This window comes from Barbus barbus (genome assembly GCF_936440315.1).
Source record: "Barbus barbus genome assembly, chromosome: 17".
Classification (NCBI taxonomy): domain Eukaryota; kingdom Metazoa; phylum Chordata; class Actinopteri; order Cypriniformes; family Cyprinidae; genus Barbus; species Barbus barbus.
In genome coordinates this window covers 10,187,009-10,207,900 of record NC_136745.1, presented here as the reverse complement: position 1 = coordinate 10,207,900, position 20,892 = coordinate 10,187,009, and the positions used below count along the sequence as shown (strand labels likewise).

The 20,892-nt window shown below is 36.7% G+C and overlaps 1 protein-coding gene across 1 annotated transcript in view; it reads right to left on the bottom strand.

Moving 5' to 3' along the window:
* Nucleotides 1-20,654, bottom strand: part of LOC306883212 (short transient receptor potential channel 3-like) — a 46,339-nt gene extending 25,685 nt beyond the window's left edge. Inside the window, exons 1-4 of the mRNA XM_079438330.1 lie at nucleotides 20,434-20,654; nucleotides 13,724-14,489; nucleotides 12,489-12,539; nucleotides 9,290-9,475 (exon numbers count right to left, since the gene is read on the bottom strand). Of these exons, the coding sequence (XP_079294456.1) occupies nucleotides 9,290-9,475; nucleotides 12,489-12,539; nucleotides 13,724-14,489; nucleotides 20,434-20,585 (1,155 nt within the window). The 5' untranslated portion in view covers nucleotides 20,586-20,654. The remainder of the gene's footprint in view (nucleotides 1-9,289; nucleotides 9,476-12,488; nucleotides 12,540-13,723; nucleotides 14,490-20,433) is intronic.
* Nucleotides 20,655-20,892: the final 238 nt, after the last annotated feature.

Here is a 20,892-nt window from a genome sequence, read left to right as displayed (position 1 = left end):
ATATAAAATATTATAATATAATATGACTGCATTTTTTATATTATAATATAATTTCAGAATGTTATATTAGGATATAAAAAACTTGAAGAATCCATGAACATGTCAGCTTATTATTTAACTATACAATAATTTGTTCTAGCAGGTGTATTGCTTCCTATCCAATCAGACAGCGGCACTCTAAATAGTTTAAATCCCCAGAGAAGCATCAAAGATGATTGTAATTCACTAAACTGTGCCTGTTGTCCCCATGATCATCATAAGTGCAGTTTCTGCAGCCTGGGGCGGCCCTTTCACTCCTGTCATCAGTAGTGAGCTGCCCTAGAGCCACAGCGAACACCATCTGATCCTCTGCAACCGGTCTGCAGGGACAAACCTGCTCATTACAACACAACTATCAGCATCAAACACATCTCCGTCACTCTGCTTCAGAGAAAACTGATGCTCACTAAAGTCTGAATGTCTGAGTTTGGACTGCCCTGCCACAGCTGCACGACACATTCAAGAAGATTTATGAAAGTAAGAAGGAATAATAAATCTAATAGGTGAATGAATATTAAACTCACAGCAGTACTTACAGGAGGGATCACTCCTAACTAGACTTCAACCATCCAAAACACCCTAGTAACCATACTTATATGAATCAAATATGAAATCTAAATATATTTAATATTTGTAAATAGTATTATAACAAATATTTGAATAGAGATAAATTAGACACTTTTAATTAGCAGCTATCTTGCAACCAAACATGACACACCAGCAACCACCTTACAATACCCTAGCAACCACCCAAACAACCCTAACAACCAACCAAAACACTCTAGCAACCATATTTAAACTTAAGAATATTTGTAAAAATATTATTAAATATAATATTCAAATGCATATATATGTAATTTTCAAACATTATGTAAAAAATAAACAATTCAAATAATAAATAAATTAAATAATATTGTTTTTAATATTTATTTTTTATTAAAATAAAAATATAAAATATGTCTAATGAAATAATACATTTTAATTAATATTTTTGTAAAAATCTAGTTTCTGAAATTTTCACTCCTATTTTCAGGCCTTGTTTGTAGAACAAATCTTGAACTAAATATCTTTTATTATCTTAAAAAAAATTTTATCTTAAAAATATCTATATTAAAGGTAATATTCAAACAAACTAAATATGAAATATATTTATTAAATTAAAATATATATTTACGATATGTTTTAATATAAATTAAAATATTACATACAATTATTAGTATTTAATTAATATTTATGTAAAACTCTAAATACATTTTCACTCCTATTACTTTAAACATTTTATCAGCCCAGTTGGTTTAACTGCTGCTGCTGTTTCCTGAATAATGTCACAGCAAGGTTATGTAGCATGGTTTTGATTTTGGTAGATGGTCTGAGATTATTCACTGTCTCCTGGTGTGCGTGAGATCCATTGGTTTTGTTTAGAGCATCCGTTGGGGTTTGGTGTTTCTGCTGATAAGTAAATGCTACTTGGAGGGAATCCAAATGGCGGTGACAGACCCTTGAAAAGGTTCCTGAGGTGTTGTCTTCGTCTCAGGTTGCACTCACACAAAAATGGCACCTTGCTCAACAGCCTGGCAAAGCTCCAATCTGATCAGGGTGCACAGGTTTAAATATTTCTGCTAGTGACTCAAACTAACTCACAATGCAATCACAACTCATTGCACCAGAGAGCACTGGCGGTGCTAGGGCGGGGCTTGACGGGGCTATAGCACCATCTTAAACTTGCTTAGCCTCGGCACATATCCATTGTATGACTTAATAGACCTGTTTAAAAAAAAATAAAACATTTTCAACGAGGAGTAAGCTAGCCTATTTTATTATCCTTACAGCGCATCATGCGGTGAGGCGCTATGAACAGTGGCGGCTCCAGGATTTTTTTGTTGGGGGGGGGGGGGGGGGGGGGGGGGGTTGGGGGGTGAGAGGGGTTGTTAACAGTTCAAAGGGGGTGCTAAAAATATAATTATATTGAGAGAAGGTAATGAACGGCTAAAGTTTATCTATCAGTTTTTTATACAGCAGCTTAAAAAAAGGCATATTCAATCTCCCTCGGACTGGGGCTCCATGCAAGATCTCGCCTCGTGAGTCTCAAAGATCCTGAGAAAGGTGAGGGATCAGCCTAGAACTACACGGGAAGACCTGGTCAATGACCTGAAGAGAGCTGGGACCACAGTCTCAACGGTTACCATTAGTAACACACTACACCGTCATGGATTAAAATCCTGCAGCGCACGCAACGTCCCCATGCTCAAGCCAGCACATATCCAGGCCCGTCTGAAGTTTGCAAAAGTCCATCTGGATGATCCAGAGGAGGCATGGGAGAAGGTCATTTGGTCAGATGAGACCAAAATATAACTTTTTGGTATAAACTCCACTCGCCGTGTTTTGAGCAAGAAGGATGAGTACAATCCCAAGAACACCATCCCAACCATGAAGCATGGGGGTGGAAACATCGTGCTTTTCTGCAAAGGGGACAGGACGACTGCACCGTATTAAGGGGAGGATGGATGGGGCCATGTATCGTGATATTTTGGGCAACAACCTCCTTCCCTCAGTAAGAGCATTGAAGATGGGTCGTGGCTGGGTCTTCCAGCATGACAATGACCCCAAGCACACAGCAAGGGCAACTAAGGAGTGGCTCCGTAAGAAGCATTTCAAGGTCCTGGAGTGGCCTAGCCAGTCTCCAGACCTGAACCCAATAGAAAATCTATGGAGGGTGTTGCCCAGCGACAGCCCCAAAACCTGAAAGATCTGGAGAAGACCTGTATGCAGGTGCGTGTCTACGTGGTACCCCAGGTGCCCCCCCTACCAGATGTCTTGCGATAGGCTTGTTTTTAGTTTCTAACTGCATCTGGCGTATCTTGGCATGTGTAGGCAGCTGCCTAGGGCCGCTTTCTTCTCTTCTTTATTAATTTTAGGCATTTTAGCGTGATCTAAATGACAAATGTTGAGAGCGCATAATGTTACACAATCATGTAATGCGCGAGCACGAATCTCTCCACTCGCAAGCGGATTTCCTTCACTTGCACAAAACTGGACGTGTGCTTTTAAATCTACATTGTTCTCTTATGAATTGGCTCGGGTCTCACTCAGATATTGTGTGTATGCTCAAACGTTATCCTCGCATCACTGAAGACCAGAAAAGCTTTTTTTTTCTAATTCAAGTGAAGAGTAGGCTTTTCTCACTAAATGGAAGCAAGCTGAATATAGTTAGCCTTCTCTAGTTATTAATTTTATTAATACTTATTTTAGTTAAGTGCCTAAATTGTAAATATGCATTTATTAAATTATTTTATGTAGTACATTTGTATTTTGTTGTTTTTGTATATAGTTATAGAAGCACATCAACCAGGCTCCAGAAATAATCACAAAGGCTGCTTCTGAAATAAGTGGGGGTGCTCTCTTAATGCACATTTTCACATATTTTGTCCCTTCTATTGCTATCAATATGCTGCTACTTCGAGAGCGAATCCCGCATAAATATGCAGATGTCATTCCCAAAACTTTGCAACGTGTGTGTGGGCAAAAAACAAAGTTCTACATTTTAAATGGATTGCTTAGAAAGCTCGCAAAGAGTGCTCATAACCAATAAAGCTGTCACTCTTTGTTCATCGCGATCTCAAGTTCTGTGAGGACCAATGAATCTCACACTGTGCAATTAATAGCCTATATAATATAGGCCTATTAACATCGTGTATCCAACCCCTCCCCCCGGCCACCCTCTTTTAAGGCAGTGCCCCAGACTGGCCCCCCCATTTAAAATGCTGGAGGAGTGGGCCAAAATCCCTGCTGCAGTGTGTGCAAACCTGGTCAAGAACTACAGGAAACATCTGACCTCTGTAATTGTAAACAAAGGTTTCTGTACCAAATATTAAGTTCTATTTTTCTATTGTATCAAGTTAATTATTTAATTGTAGGAAGTTAATTATTTAAAAATCATACAATGTGATTTTCTGGATTTTTTTTTTTTATATTCTGTCTTTCACAGTTGAGGTTTACTTACGATGAAAATTACAGATCTCTCCATTCTTTGTAAGTGGGAAAACTTGAAAAATCGGCAGTGTATCAAATACTTACTTGCCCCACTGTATATACCATTATCAGTACATGTTAAAGTAGATTTGTCTACTTTAGATAGTAGATTCGGCATAACTCTTGCGCACAGTTTGCGCATTGCTTGCTTGAGTTGCTTGACCCCTCCCCCATATCAGTTGTTTATAGGCCACATATTAGGCACTTTTTTTTAGGTTTTTAATGTAAATGTTTTGGAGGCTCTTAAATGTTTTAATGTTTATTTTTCAATGTTAATGAGAGTGACACTGTGCTGGGGCTAAGCAAGTTTCTGATGGGGCTATAGCCCTGTCAAGCCCCGCCCTAGCGCCGCCACTGGCTATGAAATTATAATTATAATAGGCCTAATAATAAGAAGAATGTAACAGGCCTACATTAATTGGAAATGCTAAATCCTCTTAATAGCCTATTGCCAAATTTTGATGCTTATCTCTGGCAATCATCGACACATGATACCATGCAAATCAGCACGGGGAGGTTATCACCCGCAATGTGTGCCCGTGTGGGAATAGTTTTATGAATTGTACAATTTTTTTGTTTGTTTTTATTGAATTGAAAATAGAAAAAATCCCAACTTTCTCTCTTTTCTATATTTGTTCATAAATTATACTACTTTGTAAGTGTCATAATTGGCAGCTGACATTAGTATATTATACTATACCACAGAGAAAAAAGTAAAATACACCTTTTTTTGAAGCTGCTGTATATAAAAAACTGATAGCTAAAGTTTAGGCGTTCATTACTTTCACTCAATTTAATTAGTTTTTTTTAGCACCCCCTCTGAACAGTTAAGCCTCCCCTTAGCACCCCCAACAAAAAAATCCACTGCCAGAGAGGCCCATTACATTCTTGAGGAACAGCTTCTGTCTCTATCATTTTGTCCAGTATATCGCTTCATTTCTGTCCTTATTTAGACAAAAAACTATTTTTCCACTACACAATCTCAGCAACAATTACTGTCTAGATTTTTCACATGCATATATATTACAGTATTTATTATGTCTTCAAAAATGTTTCTAAAACATTGACATGTCCAGTTTTCTTGTCGCGATTAGAACATTAAAGGTTACACAAATGTTTCTTAAAACAATCTACCAAAAAAAAAAAAAAAAAAAAAAAAAAAAATATATATATATATATATATATATATATATATATATATATATATATATATATATCGTTATTTGAACATTGTGTAAATACATAAGAAACGACAAATCTCAAGTTGACAGTTTAACAGATGAGCCCATGCCTCCGTTACTAATTCAATAATGTCACTTAAGAACTAGTAACGAAGGAACGTTGAGTTGCTCCATTGAAAACTTATTGGATTACTGTAAGAGTCAAGTATTATGAGAGAGAGATAGTGTCACAGTCAGTTGTTGGAGTGCCCAGCTTAGCCACCAGACAGCACTCTCTTATGCTGCCTTCCAGGTAACCCGTAACCTGTGTTTTTCCAACCTTCTACCCGTGAAAGTGTACTGGAACAGCAGTCAAACCCGTGACTTCCCACCCGTGAACTCGTACTAGATCGATGTACTCCCAGTTCCGTGCTCTGACGTCACATAGCCCGCGAAACAACAATGGCAGCCCCTACGGATGCATTTCCAAATATACAAATAACGTAAAATAAAAGGTGTAGTAGTGAGTGGGGCGGGGCCGAGAGCCGTGGGAGCGGAACGAGTCCGGTGGAGTGAATGATAATGAGCGACACCTGCGCCACTCAACGGTCTCGAGTCCCACGGAGGAGCTCCGGAAGGATAAAAGGAGGAGTGACGACAGTGGAAGACGAGAGAGGACCAGGCCTGGATTTTAGTTTGTGTTTTGTGTGCGGCAGTCGTCCGTGAGGGGCTGCCGCTGTACTTTTACGTTTGTTTATTTTGATTATTAAATTCTTGAATGTTTGCCGGTTCCCGCCTCCTTCTTCCCGACCTACGAACTGTGTTACAAAAGGTATAACAGCATCTCTTGCCTTATGTGATGTTTTTCCTCCTCCGTTTCCCTCAAATAAGCAGTTCAGCACCTTTGGCGATAGAAATTATTGTAAAGGAGCATAAGCCTCATACGGTCCGCCATGTTGGTTTGTTTACATCTAGCTACCACAATTCCTTGCGCTCAGACAGTTTGGCGTGACTTGCCTGGAACGCTACAAAGTCATGAGTCGTGGTTTGAAGTCGTGACTTACGGGCTCAAAAACCTGCCTGGAATGCAGCATTAGAGTCATTGTTTGTGTGTTCTGGACTGCGTTTCCCATAACCCTTTGCACTCATTATTGGTTCATTGCTGCCAGCTGTTTATCATTGACTCATTAGCCTCACAATATATACACTTTGTTAATTTTGTCTTTAGTTGCGTCAGTATTACTTTCTGTTCCTGTGTTGCTTTCTTTGTTCCTGCTTTGAATATCACACGCCTATCAGCCAATCAGATTTGATGACCAGAAAGAACTGTTTTGTGTATATACAGTATATATGTATGTGTATATATATATATAAGAGTTCATTTGCAAAAAGCAAAAGCCGATAAATGCCACCTTTAAAAAAAATGAACTGCCTACCATGTATTACTCTCCACATATAATGCAATCTGGACCCTAGAAACGTTTTGTCAAAAACGTTTTGCCTGTATTGTCCACTTTGAAGGCATGCTCCCTTGTTGTTTTTGAATAGAAGCCGATAAGTCCATTTTAGCGAATCAGCGCGCTGTATTCAGGTCACTTCGAAAAGACGCGCTAGCTAACTAAGGGGAGTTTTGTCAAAGCTGACAAAAAGTGATCGAGGATGGATGATTTCGACGACCTTGAGGAACCCCTGATATCTTCTTCGGGGAATAAAAGGAAAATAAAAGCCAAAACTTTTTCAGGGAACCTTGCAAAAGCAGCGCGTTACAGTGGTGAGGGGAAAAGCTCCCTGTATTGCATGTAATCACAACCATACAGTCTATGATCACAACAACAAAGCTTTACATTATCAGCTGAGGAGATTACAAAGATTAAAAATATATTTTTTTGTTTGATTAATATTACTTGAAATGCACAAAAAACAACAACATGATTTATGAAAAATAAAATGCATGTTTTCTATTTAGGGTTTTATAAACAAATATAATACATTTTGAAATATTAATCTTTTTGATTCACACTGTTGTTTTTATAACCCAGGACGGCAGAAAGAAAAAAAAAAAAGAGAATAAAAAGAGCCAAAATGTGCAAAGTGCAAAATGCTCATAGTTATTGCAAATAATCACAATCAGGCCCTTATGTAATAACTGCTACAGGCCTACTGCCTACCGCTTTGATTAAATTTAATTGTAGATGTGCTTGTGTGATTAGTCACCTAATATGTCTGTCATATTAGTCTCTTATTGAATAATTAGCTAGTTTCAGGCTGAATTCACAATATAAAATACAATTTCTGCCATTTAAAGATGTGGCAAAAACATTAAGAGTAATGTAGCAGTATATTCTTTTGAATTCAGCATCATGACCACTTGTTTTCTATTCTTATATAGAGATTCTTTTCTATTCTTTTCTATTCTAATAGTTAACCACTTGTTTTCTATTCTTCAAAACCTTTTAAGAATGTAATGACTGCAATACACTTGAACCAAACAATTATTTCTTGTTTGAAGTGACAATACAACCAGCCATTGCTGAAAAGTAAACCATCGCCCACTGCATGACTTTTAATCTAACAGGCTGCACTTCTCAGGCATGAAAAAACACTGAGCGGCCTTCGAATTAATCATCGTAATGCAGACGGTTGTTCTCTAAACTCATTTCCTAACACAACCCAGAGCCTCACACTCCACATCCTCCTGGGAGCGTTTAGGGCTCTTCAAATCTCATCTTTAAATTACACTTTATGTCAGGGTGGCTGCGTTAAGGCTGCACGGCGCTGGAGCTGTTAGCCTGATTAACGCTTCATCGGATTGCGTCCCTGACAGTGTGTTTGTGGTTTTGAGAAAAGCGGATGACGTGTGTGTCCGGTGATTAAACAAAACCAAGTCAGTACTGAGGATTATTTACACTTTCACAATAAAATACATGTGATTAATTGCAGCCCTCTTTATCTACTTCTTCTCTCTGCTTTTTGTCATTATTTTCTCAGTTAAAATCCAAGACATCCTTCACCCAAATATCTCAGACAATGTAAACCAAAGCAGTTTTAACAAACACCAATCCTCATCAATCCTGGTCAGTATGAGAAGTAAGCTGTGTTGTTGAAAGCATGAGATTCATCGATTTATGTGTCATTATATTTGCTTTGAGCGTTTTTCTATGCATCAGTTAACTTTGAATGCACATCCTGCAGCAAAATAAATACACCATTAATTATTCACGCCCATTTCTGTCTGAAAGCATATTGATAATCAGTATTGTTTTCTTGTTTTCCTGTAAAATAAATGATCTAAAACACACTTTTTTATGCACTGATGAACTTTGAATACTGCAGCAGAATACAAAAAGAACTAAAAATACTGGTCAAAAGTTTGGAATTTAGGACTTATATAATGTGAAATTTCAATACAATTTTAAACAATATATAATTTCTATTCAAAAAATGTTCTATTTGAATATATTTTTTATTTATTCCTGTGATGAAAAAGCTGAATTTTCAGCATTATTACTCCAGTCTTCAGTGACACATGATCCTTCAGAAATCATTCTAATATGCTGATTTGCCTCTAATTAATTATTCAATATTATTGGTACTTAATTATTAGTAATAGTCCTTATAGTTATGTCAAACACTTCTTGCTGCTTCATGTTTTTTGTGTAAATTATTTTTCAAGATTACTTGATGAATAGAAAGTTTAAAAGAACAGCATTTATTTGAAATAGTATATATTTACCATTAATTTGAAATTGTTTTGTAACATTATGTATGGCTTTACTATCACATTTAATCAATCTAATGGCTGAATAAAGTATTGATTTATTTTTTCCAATTGAAAATTCTAATAATATTTACTGTAGTTACTGTATTATTGATTAAGTAAATGCCTTGGTGAGTACTTTTTTTAAAAAAACATAAAAATATCTTAATTATTCCAAACTTTTGACTTGTAGTGTAGATACAATATAATTTGTATTTATTTTTTTTTAGTTGTAAAAAAACATCTAAACATCTTTAAAAGTGCAGTGTAATCTCTGTATTGGCATCATTGGATAGACACTTGCCTTCTTAACCTCATATTTAATGGCCAGTTTGACTCGGCTGAGCAGGGAGCGATGATGCTGGCCTTCCTCGAGTTCAGCGGAAATATCTCCGTTTAAGATGGCCTCCACCTCCTCCGTGTCCCTGCACAGATCCAAAACGCCAACCACAAAGTCTTTACACTGCATAGACAGCTTCCTGTAGTCATTCTGTAGAGAAGGCGAGAAAGAGCAGAGAAGGTTTGTTTAAACACTGAGCTCACAGTCCACAGGGGTCTTTCAGGTGAAAAGGTTGTCAAGCTTGAACAACCACTGCAACATCTGACTCAAGGGCATCAGCAGGAGATGGAGTATTTGTCAGAATCCATCAGACTCCAAACACAACACTACTCAGCCCTAATAGTTCTCTAGGAATGAATAAAATCTTCTGATGTAGTTTGTCTAGGAGATTCTGCCAAGATTTGCCAATTTTTCAAAGGGGAGTTTGTGATTGTAATGACTGTGATATTTATGGAAACACTGCAATTATCTTTGGTGTTGGCTAAAGCAACGTTCTGTTCTGTTCCTAGAAAACGCATTTGTCCTTGAACAGTAACTTAAGACTTTCAGGTCACTGACTGCTCTCCTGATTGATATCAAAACTTTATTGCCATTACTGAACAAACACTTTCAGGCAGTGAGCAGCAAAACATATTGTGACCCCAAAAATATTTGGACATTTAAAAATGTATTATGTCATTTTATTAGATAACAATCTATCAAATCAAGTATCTGGATCTACATGTGTCAAATGCTGCAGGATCTTTCCTCTTCATTAATTTCAATATTTTCATCACACTGAAGTATCAGTGTGTTCAACTAGTGGTTTGGTGATTTTTTTGTGGGTACACGTTCATGCAGATCACACATGCAGATTTTTTTTTACTCATCAGTTCATCCAAGGTGTAGATCAAATTGTTTCTTCATGGGAACAGATTTGGAGAAATTTAACATCTCATCACTTCTGAATTGAATGGGTGCCGTCAGAATGAGAGTCCAAACCACTGATTAAGACATCACAGTAATCCACAGGACTCCAGTCTATCAATTACTGTCTTGTTAAGTGAAAAGTTATGCGTGTATTGTATGTAACAAATCCATGGTCAAGATGTTTTTAACTTAAATTGAGTCCTCTATCCATAATATTACTTTCTCAGGAGAGAAATATGCACAGATAAGGCAGAGTATATAAGCTAAAACCAAAACATTTCTGAACAAATATTTTTGTGGATTTTGATATGAGAGGACAACAGGAGATGGGCTTTTTTCACTGGAGGAAGTGTCATTATGGATTATGGATTATGAACTGGCCATATTTTGGCCAGAGGTAACAGTTTGAAGTTAAAATGCCTTAAATGTACAATAAACAATTTTTCAAAAACACTGCTTGGAAGTTACTCAAACTGACACAACAACAAACATGTAGCCAATCAGCATTAGGGGGCATACGACGGTGGAAGACAGAAAATGCATCACAGCATAAAACAACAGAAAATGGTAAGATAAAGTCAACATGAAATGAAAACTCATCCTATTACCTCCATAACACTGGGCTCGATGTAAATGACTTACTTGTGCATATTATTTCACTCACACAAAAATGAAATTACAATCTCAGAAATTAATTTCCGTTTTAGCTAAAAACATAAAAAATCATCAAGGCTGTTCAAACAATGGTCACAATCAGTGTTTCAAGAGGGGAAGCTGTGAGATGCAACAACCAATTTTCACTATATAAATCAATTCCACCCTATATTTTTCTCTTTAAATAACCAGTGTTAGGTAAAATGGGTTGTGAATATAATTTCATGTTGACTTTAATGCAGTAATTAAAAAAGTTATTACACACTCAAAAGCTCATTTAGGAAAAATTATTCAAGAAAAGCATACCAACAGTTTTTACAAGCGAAAAATAAAAACAAAAAAGTTATGGAGTCTTAACTCTTAACTTTTTCCAATAGCAATGAACTGTGTTTTCCAGAACTCTAGAAGAAGATCCTGGTTATTGATTCACTTGACTTGAATAGCTGTTTCATGAGAGTTGCACTGTTTATGTGAATCATCCTGGGTGATTCTTTGACTGACTCTTTGACTTCTTCATGACTGAATTATTAAACCGTAGCACCATAAATCTTTTACCATGAGGAAAAGTCAATACTTCACTTGTAACCTCATGATGCCAAATGATTCTTTGCTTCATTTAAAAACATTATTGACAGTGAATAAGCATAATCAAACAGTGTGCTGTCCTCTACAGGGTTCACTTGATAGACATCAGGTAGACATCATATCAGTGTGATCTCCCAGCATGCACTGCTGCTGAGGTTCTGTTTAAAACATTACATGCTGTGTGCTTTATTATTCTCTGTGGGAGAATAATATACCTTCTCACACCACCAGGATGACAACAAACCTCTTATTAGCATGAGAAAAGCAATATTACCGACCATATGTTACATGAGAACCAGACACCAAACGTTATGACGGCTTTTATCACATGCATGATGGGTGTACAATAGTTGCGTGTGACAATGTGACATTCATTTGCTTAATAAGACAGAATGCAAAAGTATAGGCTACACCAAGAACAAAAGTAATATTTAGGTGAATCTCGCAGAAACATGTCCAGGTCATATTTCACTCTAAACATAAAAAAATATAAAACATTTTTATATAGAAAATGGAGTCTGATTTTAGGACCATTAACGTTTTTTATATAGATTTATGAATATCACAATGCAAAAAATGTTTATGTTTATACAACATTTCTTAATATTCTTTTTAATTTTGTTTGAAATATGACAGGTTTTGTGAGATTCACACATTTATGCATCATTACGTATATCATATCAGTGGTTTTTTGTGCACCAGTGAACTTTGAATGCATGAGTTCTGCAGCTTAATAAAATACAACAAATGATTCATTCTAAAAGAAAATCTCTTGTACTGGTACAGAGTTGAAGAGAGAGCTCAGTTTATCTGAATTGAATCTTTGGCTCTGCGCTATATTGAACATGTCTCACGGTTCTGCTGCTGCTGCAAGAACTGATAGCGATTCAGCGATTTGATTGTCCAGACAGACAAACAGACAGGCCAGCCTTGACATAAGAACTGAATCAGCAAGCATGACAATTAGTTACTGTTAGTCTGAGTTCGTGAAAATGATGTAGTCAAACATATTTACCAGAAAGACGCCATTGTGCAGCGATGTCTCTTTATTACGGTTCTTTTTATCCTGTTGACGGCAGCAGCACACAGACACACACACACGCAACAGAAGTTAAAATGTTGTTAAAATGGAGATAAATGTCAAGATAAGTGAGGCAAACATAAGATGAACTCTGATTCTGTGAAAGTCTGGGATGGAGAAGGAAATTTAAAGTTTGACATACAACAAAATTTAGATCGCAACAGGCCGCATTCACACTGCAGGTTCATTTCTAATCAGACAAAATAAAATGACTCAGTTCAGTGAGGGAGTCAGCTGTGTTCTCAGTAACAGCTTTGAATGATTCACTTATTGAATCTGATTTAAATCGCAAACATTTTGTGAATATTTTTACTGATTCATCAAAACCAACTCATAAGAGTCATTTGTTCACAAAGCAGATATCACTGTTCATGTTCGGTGCTGTGTCACTTAAAGATGTGATCAACTAATGCAACCTGATAAAATGATAAATTACACAAAATAATTATTTATAGCAGTGTGAATCTGAAGTGACTCCTGTATTATTTTTATAAGCAGTGCACTAATAAAAATGTATTTGCTCTTATATTTAAAAGTGGTTGTGACTCCCAAAACATTGCAGTGTGTACATGACCAAAAATTGTTTAAAGGAAAATAAGTCTTCTGTAGTATCAAAACATTCACAAACACGTTTAAATTAAAAAACATGGCACAAACATAAAAATACAATTACAGTTCAGTCTCACAAGAGAGTTCGAGATCAGTTTGTGAATCTTTTTTTACTGATTAAAACCAACTAATTTGTTCACAAATCGGACATCGCGGTTCACGCCGTGTTTGTTACCGTGTCACTTTAAAGATGTAATAAACTAGTGCAATCTGTTAAAATAAATGACAAAACTTGTCCAGTCTCAAAAGTGAGTTTGAGATCATTTTGTGAATCTTATTTGACTGATTCATCAAAACCACTTATAAGAGTTCATGAATTTGATATCACAGTTCCTGTATGTAGTCCTTGCCTATTATTTCTATATGCAGTGTAATAGCTAATTTAGTAGATTAAATCACTCATATTTAAAAGTGATTGTGACTTCCATAACTCTGAAGTGTGTACGCGGCCAATAAAGAAAAACGATTATGCAAATCAAATTAAAACATGCAAAACAAATAAAAAGTCATTAAAGCAAAAACAAAATGTTAATCCAGTCCCACAGTGGCCGCCATCCTACCTTAAACTCTTTTTCGATGTTGGCGAGTTTGGTGAGCTCATTGCTCAGCTCCAGCGCGGTCAGTACCGGGTCTTCACTGGACAGAGAGAGATACGCCGGACTGGCCAGTCCGCGGTACGCATTTATCCTGGAGCGCGAGTGACTGAACGAGTCCTTCCTTTGCTTTTCTGTGCAGTCGGCGCATTTGCAAAAGTAGTCATGTGGCCGCTCGATCCTGGCGCCCTTCATCAGCAGCATGTGCACGACCTCGTATTTCTGGCAGTGGGCGGCCAGGATGATAGGCGTGATATCGGGCGAGTAGCGCGTCCCGTCCTCGTCGTATGAGTAGAAGTCGTCGTCTTGCAGCTCGCAGGGGCTGCGGGTGAGTCGTTCGCCGCCCACAAAGGACGGATGTCCCAGCAGGGCCTCCACGATACGCACGTAACCTTTAGAAATCGCCAGCAGGAGCGCATCCCCAACACGGGCCAGGTTGTCTCGCCGTAGGAGCAGCTCGGTGACCTCCAGGTGTTCGTTTCCGACGGCTAGCTGTAGCCCGTTATGTCCCATGTAATCCATGCAGTTCACGTTGAGCGTGGGTGATTCTTCCAGCATCTTCCGGACCACCGGGATGTTACCGTACTCCGCCGCATCCAGAAAGCGCTCTTCCTCTGCCGTGAGGATGCTGCCACGGGCGTTGAACATGAACGCCGGTCCGCGAATCGCCTGTCGTCGGCCCTTTTCTCGCTGTAGGGTCATCCTGCGATGGGGGAAACTATCCGAAGATTTCCTGCAATTTAAAAAGAAGTAGGCTATTTTTATGTTGTAAACATTAGTTAAGCTCATCCAAGTGGAAGTGACTTTCTCTGCACTTGGCTGCTTGATTATATATCACGCCTTTGACAAACAGCCAACAAGTTGACTTCCTCACTGAGAGCTGACTAGTGGTGTATCAGCAGGGACATGATCCCACCGGGATGGAAAGCAGAAGGGGATTCGGGCAGGATGGTCCTGCTGAAGGTGAGATCGCCCTCTGGCTTTTAATAGCTTTTTAATGAAACTCAACAGATGCCACAATCAGACAACAGGTGAGTGTATTGGAGTGATGTCTGTGCTCAAATCGAGCTGACTGATGTTTAGCGAGCACTTGAGGTGAAGAGAACATACAATAGCAACAGTCAGTGAGCTTGAATAGAGTTCATTTCCCTCATTTGGATGGGTAATACTTTTAATCATTTTGATAATATTGGGCCTTGTAGCTAGTTTACAAACTCCTGACATCTTCAGACATCATGGGATTGGCACTCATTCAAAAGATCCTTATATGAAAGTTTCCTCTATATATTCCTCTCTATACACTCTGCAATACAAAGTAGCATATACAAAACATCAAAACATTTTGGGGAATTGGTTGAGAATTTGGCACTGGAACTTTGTCCTAATTGGAAAACTTATTCTGAGAGGATTTTCACATGTTCTGACCAATGATTTTCCTGATTTTCCATGACTTTTTCACACTCATTCGTGATTACTGATATACAGTATATTTTTTTTAAATAATAATTTTATTGAGACTGCACTCACAGAAAGCAATTTTTGGTCAAATACTTGAGAGCTAAGCATTGCTGAAAAATGTTAATATATTTAACACATTCAAGATTTTATACAGAAATATGAATTTAAAAAGGATAGTTTACACATATTAGGACATTTTACACATTTATCTTATCAATAAATATCTTGATTTGTGTTCCAAAGATGAACTAAGATCTTACAGGTTTGGAACGACATGAGGGTGAGTAATTAATCAAAGAATTTTCCTTTTTGGGTGAACTAACCCTTTTATTAAAATCCACCAACACTGTTTACTGAGCCATATTCATGCTGTATTAAATTAAACAAACCTTTGACTGACACCGTACACCCCAACAGACTTATCTGATTTAATACAATATAATCCTTAATGAAAAACACAGTGTCAGCAAAAGTCATAAACATGAAAATAGAATCAGAAATGAAAACTCATGGGCAAATTAAATTGTATTATTATGTACTCTTATAAAACTCATTCAAGACATCAAAGGACTTCAGCACAAACCTTATTTACTACATGCATTACCTGGTGATTAAGTAGGGTGTGAGTAAATTAACACAGAATGAGTTTTTTTAATTTAAAGGCTGAATTTATAGTCTGATGCAAGATGGACCCGGTCTCTACTGTAGGATTTACTTGAGTGGGGAAATTCATTTCACACCGCTCAGGTCCCTGGAGCTTCAGACACCCACGTCACCAGAGGCCAAAAAGGAGGGGAAGCATTCAACTCGAAACTCTCCATGCAGACACTTCTACCATGCCAATTCAATAAACGCAAAGAGCTCGTCCTCCACTTAGACCCCTCGATTAGCAAACACAGAACATGACTTGAATCTTGAAGGTATGAAATAATAAGTTTAAACTTGCTACTGCATATGTAGTAACCAAAAATGTGAGCTTTTACGAGATTTTACAGGATTTATAAGATTTACTTTACATTTTATTGATTTGGCAGATGCTTTTATCCTCAATTATCCTCAACATATATATTTCACCAGTATTCCATGAGATTCAAACTCACTTGATTTTTTTTTTTTTTACGAGTTCCACTAACTTGCGCCAGCACAAACCGTCTTTTGGCATTAAAAGGCTACTGTCAGGATTTACTAAAGACGCGCAGTGAACAATTAGTACTGAAAAGGCATTGTCCATGCCTTTTCAGTACTAATTCTTCACTGCGCGTCTTTAGTAAATCCTGACAGTAGCCTTTTAATGCCAAAAGATGGTTATTTTGTGCCTGACCTTATTGAATCCTCGTTTGTGCTTCTAATTTGTGACTGGCATTTTGTTTTGTTCTCTCCCCCATGCTTTCGCATTTGTGATTAATCACCGGCGAATGGGCGACATACATCCTACGTCATTTGCCGGAACGGCTTCCATGTACAAAAGTTAGCGGAAGTGACAGAAAAGTGTTTATAATGTTTTAAATATGGATATGTTTTCTTACAAAAATACATCAGTTCGCTACTGGAGGTCTCCCCAAAGGCCCTTAGTTTTGTAAAGAAATTCATATTGTTAACAAAACAAATTTCAGCATTAATATAATAAAGTTTTTTTTAAAACATAATCCAGCTACCAATTTTTGGGTTCCAAGGACATTCTGAGAATGTTAGTTTATGATTCCTTGAATGTTCCCAGAACATGCACTTTTTAAGGTTTGTATTTGGTTGGCCAGATATTTATGAAATTAGTTATTTCTTTATGGAGGGTTTACAGAACTTCAGGGAAATGTTCGGTGTTCTCAAAAATTCTCAAATAAAGTGTCAGTTGAAATGGTCAAATATAATGCTTGATATATCATTCTCTATATACTATACTTATATTATATAGAATGAACTGTATCGCGGATTTTCGTTCAATCACAGCTATTAATTTCAAAGCAGAGCTCATACGAATGTTTAGCTATTCTTTATGATAATGCGAGTGTAAAAAGTTAGCCGTGGTAAAAAAAATTAATTTGACCAAAGTGATCAGAAATTCCTTGTTGAGTCAAAACACATTCAGAGAAAATATGGATGCGGAAGCAGAAAATGTGAGCTGAAGCTATTTCTATTCCTCTCATTAAAACACCCTCTCCATTATCGTGAAAAATGGATCGCTTGGCATAAATTATGCAGATCCTTGTTAATCAGGTGCAAAAGTGGATTCAAACATGCTTAAAATGTTAAAACGTGCTTGTGACGTGCACATGTTCATCATTGCACAGCAATGCTTCCTATAGACATGCATAAACAAGAGAGAGGAAGACTATCTGTCATTATGCTGGGCACTGCTCTATTTATTCAGAAAGAACATGCTGTCTTTGAAACGTAAACAGCTGTGGGTATTTCAGAGTCTGGACAGCATGTGCACAGCACATCCACCACTAATGAGATGCATCAGTCACACAAATGGACATTTTGACTCAGTGATGTATTGGAAGACCATTTCCAGTTCTGAATTAATTATCATGTATATTCTGAAAAGCAAATGTCAGCATTGAGGTTATAAATCAAGATGTGAATTCACAGGCATCGTACTTCACTAGTGGCTGCATTTTTCTATATTTTCACCCATGTACTTAATTTGCAACATTTGTGCTACAGACATGAACAGTACCTTAAACCATGTGTTATACCTTTGTTATTGATCAGACTGTGATTTTTGCCTGATGCATGAACAAATATGTGAAAAAATCCCAATATAACTTATTTTAATAACTAAAAATTATACAAATAATATATGTATAACTTACATCCATAGCTTGTGTTCAACTTGATGTATAACCCAAATTTAGGAAATGTTGGGACGTTTTTTAAACTTGAACAAAATGAAAACTAAAAGAATTTCAAATCACATGAGCCAATATTTTATTCACAATAGAACATAGATAACATAACGACTATTTAAATAGAGAAATGTTTCAATTTTATGCACAAAATGAGCTAATTTCAAATTTTATGCCTGCTACAGGTCTCAAAATAGTTGGGACGGAGGCATGTTTGGTTTAGCATCTCCTCTTCTTTTCAAAACAGTTTGAAGATGTCTGGGCATCGAAGTTATGAGTTTCCGGAGTTTTGGTGTTGGAATTTGGTCCCATTCTTGTCTGATATAGGTTTCCAGCTGCTGAAGAGTTTGTGGTCATCTTTGACGTATTTTTCGTTTAATGATGCACTAAATGATCTCTATAGGTGAAAGATCTGGACTCCAGGCAGGCCAATTCAGCTCCCGGACTCTTCTACTATGAAGCCATGCTGTCGTAATAGCTACAGTATGTGGTTTTACATTGTCCTGCTGAAATACACAAGGCCTTCCCTGAAATAGACGTCATCTGGAGGGGAGCATATGTTGCACTAAAACCTTTATATACCTTTCAGCATTCATAGTGCCTTCCAAAACATGTAAGCTGCCCATACCTTTTTGCTGCAGAACTGGAAATGATGCACATTGGAAATATTGTTACCTGGATCTTCCTTTGTTTTATTACACATTAGGGTACAATGGGGCGAAAGGCACACAATATAGCAAACAAAATGTGCTATTTACTGCGCCTAAAATGTATAATTGCAGAAAATATATATACGTTTGTATTGAACATTAATGGAGCAACAGATTTTGTGTGAAAATAAATCATTTCAAGTTGTTTATTTTGTGTAAAAATGTTATAAATGTATGAGGTGGCAGGGGGGAGGGGGCTTTTACCCCACACATGGGGTTAAAGGCACATGATATTGATACAAAAACTTCAGCCAATACATACATATATATATATATATATATATATATATATATATGTCAAGTTAATAAAACAATCACAAAGTTTGTACTATTTTCTGCTTATTTTGAAAAATTCAATAAATATACTGTCATTAAAATATGTTAATACGAAATATATATTTTAAAATACAGAAACAAAATTATTGTAATAAGTAAAGATTCTGAAAGCACTGAAGGGGATCCAATAATAATTTAATATATATTTACAGTAGTAACAACAAATTATATTTGATTATATGATATGATTAATAACATGTTTTTAAATATGATGGTTTCATTCTAAACATGGTGATTCTCTCTAATATGGACACCCAAAGTAACAATATTTACCATCTGAATCTAACCATGTCTTGTCAACAAATGGAAATGTCAGCCATTAATTAATTATCATGTTAATTACTGTGCCTTTTAGCCCGAACAGCAGGGCGCTTTTTACCCCAAAATCATACTTTTACAGATTCTTTCGTTATTTAAAAACTGTTGCTTTAATTATCTTAAGCAAAACTGAAAATTGTTAAGAAGATCTTTGTCTCAAAATATATGCATTCATTTTAGCGATTCTAATTTGCTACTTAAATCGACAACATTTTAAAAAACATAAAATATTAGATCAAGTAAGCACAGAATCAACTTTGCGCTGCTGCGCGCGATCGCGTCAAGGATCAGACAAATATACACCTGCATACTGAAAAGCGAATGTTTTGGAAGTCGTACGCCACGTTTTTGTGCCATCTAGTGGTTTAGATAAAAATAATATCAAAGGCGCTACATATATATATATATATATATACATATATATATATATATATATATATATAGGCTATATATATATATATATATATATATATATATAATTCGTACACAATAAAGACTTGATGCCTATTTTACTTTGATATTTTGAAAGGCTTTCTCTGACAGACATTAGCTCACTTATGGAGACAAATGCAGTAAACCAACACGCATGCATTAATCTTCAGTGTGGAAATTACCTTCCACTAGGTGTTGATTCGAGGTTCATATCATAGCTTATATTAGAAAAAAATCATTTCAGTCTAGCATTTCAGTGTCATTTTTTTTTTTTTTTTTTGCATCAAGTTATAAATGACAGATGTTTGCAGAGACAGGCTCAACAGGACTGTTTCAACCGGAATTTTTTTTTTTTTAATGTATTTTAATAAAAAAAGAAAGAAAGAAAGAGAAGAGATGACTATGAAACGTGATATTTTAAGCTTAAAGAAATGTACAGAAATATTATGTATTATACTTTTCATATAAATAAAATGATTTATTTTTCCCTTTTTCGCGTTATGTTTCATTTCACTACTTTATCACTGAAATCCAAGACATTAGTGTGAGTTTGTAGAGTACAAGTATGAACACTCACCGGTAATATCCCGACGAATCCCTGACCGTCTTGACGGATTTCAGGTGATGTGCGTCCACACCGCCGTTCTCCTCTTTCCAGCACTGCTCATCTTCATCCTCAGAAAACGACGCTCTTTTCTGGTATTTGGATCCTCTGCCTTTCATGGACATCCAGACAGCGACTGTGAGAGCTGCTCCGGGACTCCAGCGCTGCTCACTGCAGGTGATGCTCCGACTCCAGCATCTGGATCAGCGTGTGTGTGTGTGCGTGTACACACTATGGGGTGTGCTATAGTGAGAAAAAAGAGAAGAAGATATCTCGATATTTTCTGGGATTTTTCGACAACGATAATTAGACATTAGATATTTTGCTGAGTGTGTTATTGTGCTGATATCTGACTCCCGTGGACAGCTGCAGTTTTTGATATCCTTCATATTCTGTGTGGTCAGTTCACATCAGTGATAGAAATTAATCTTT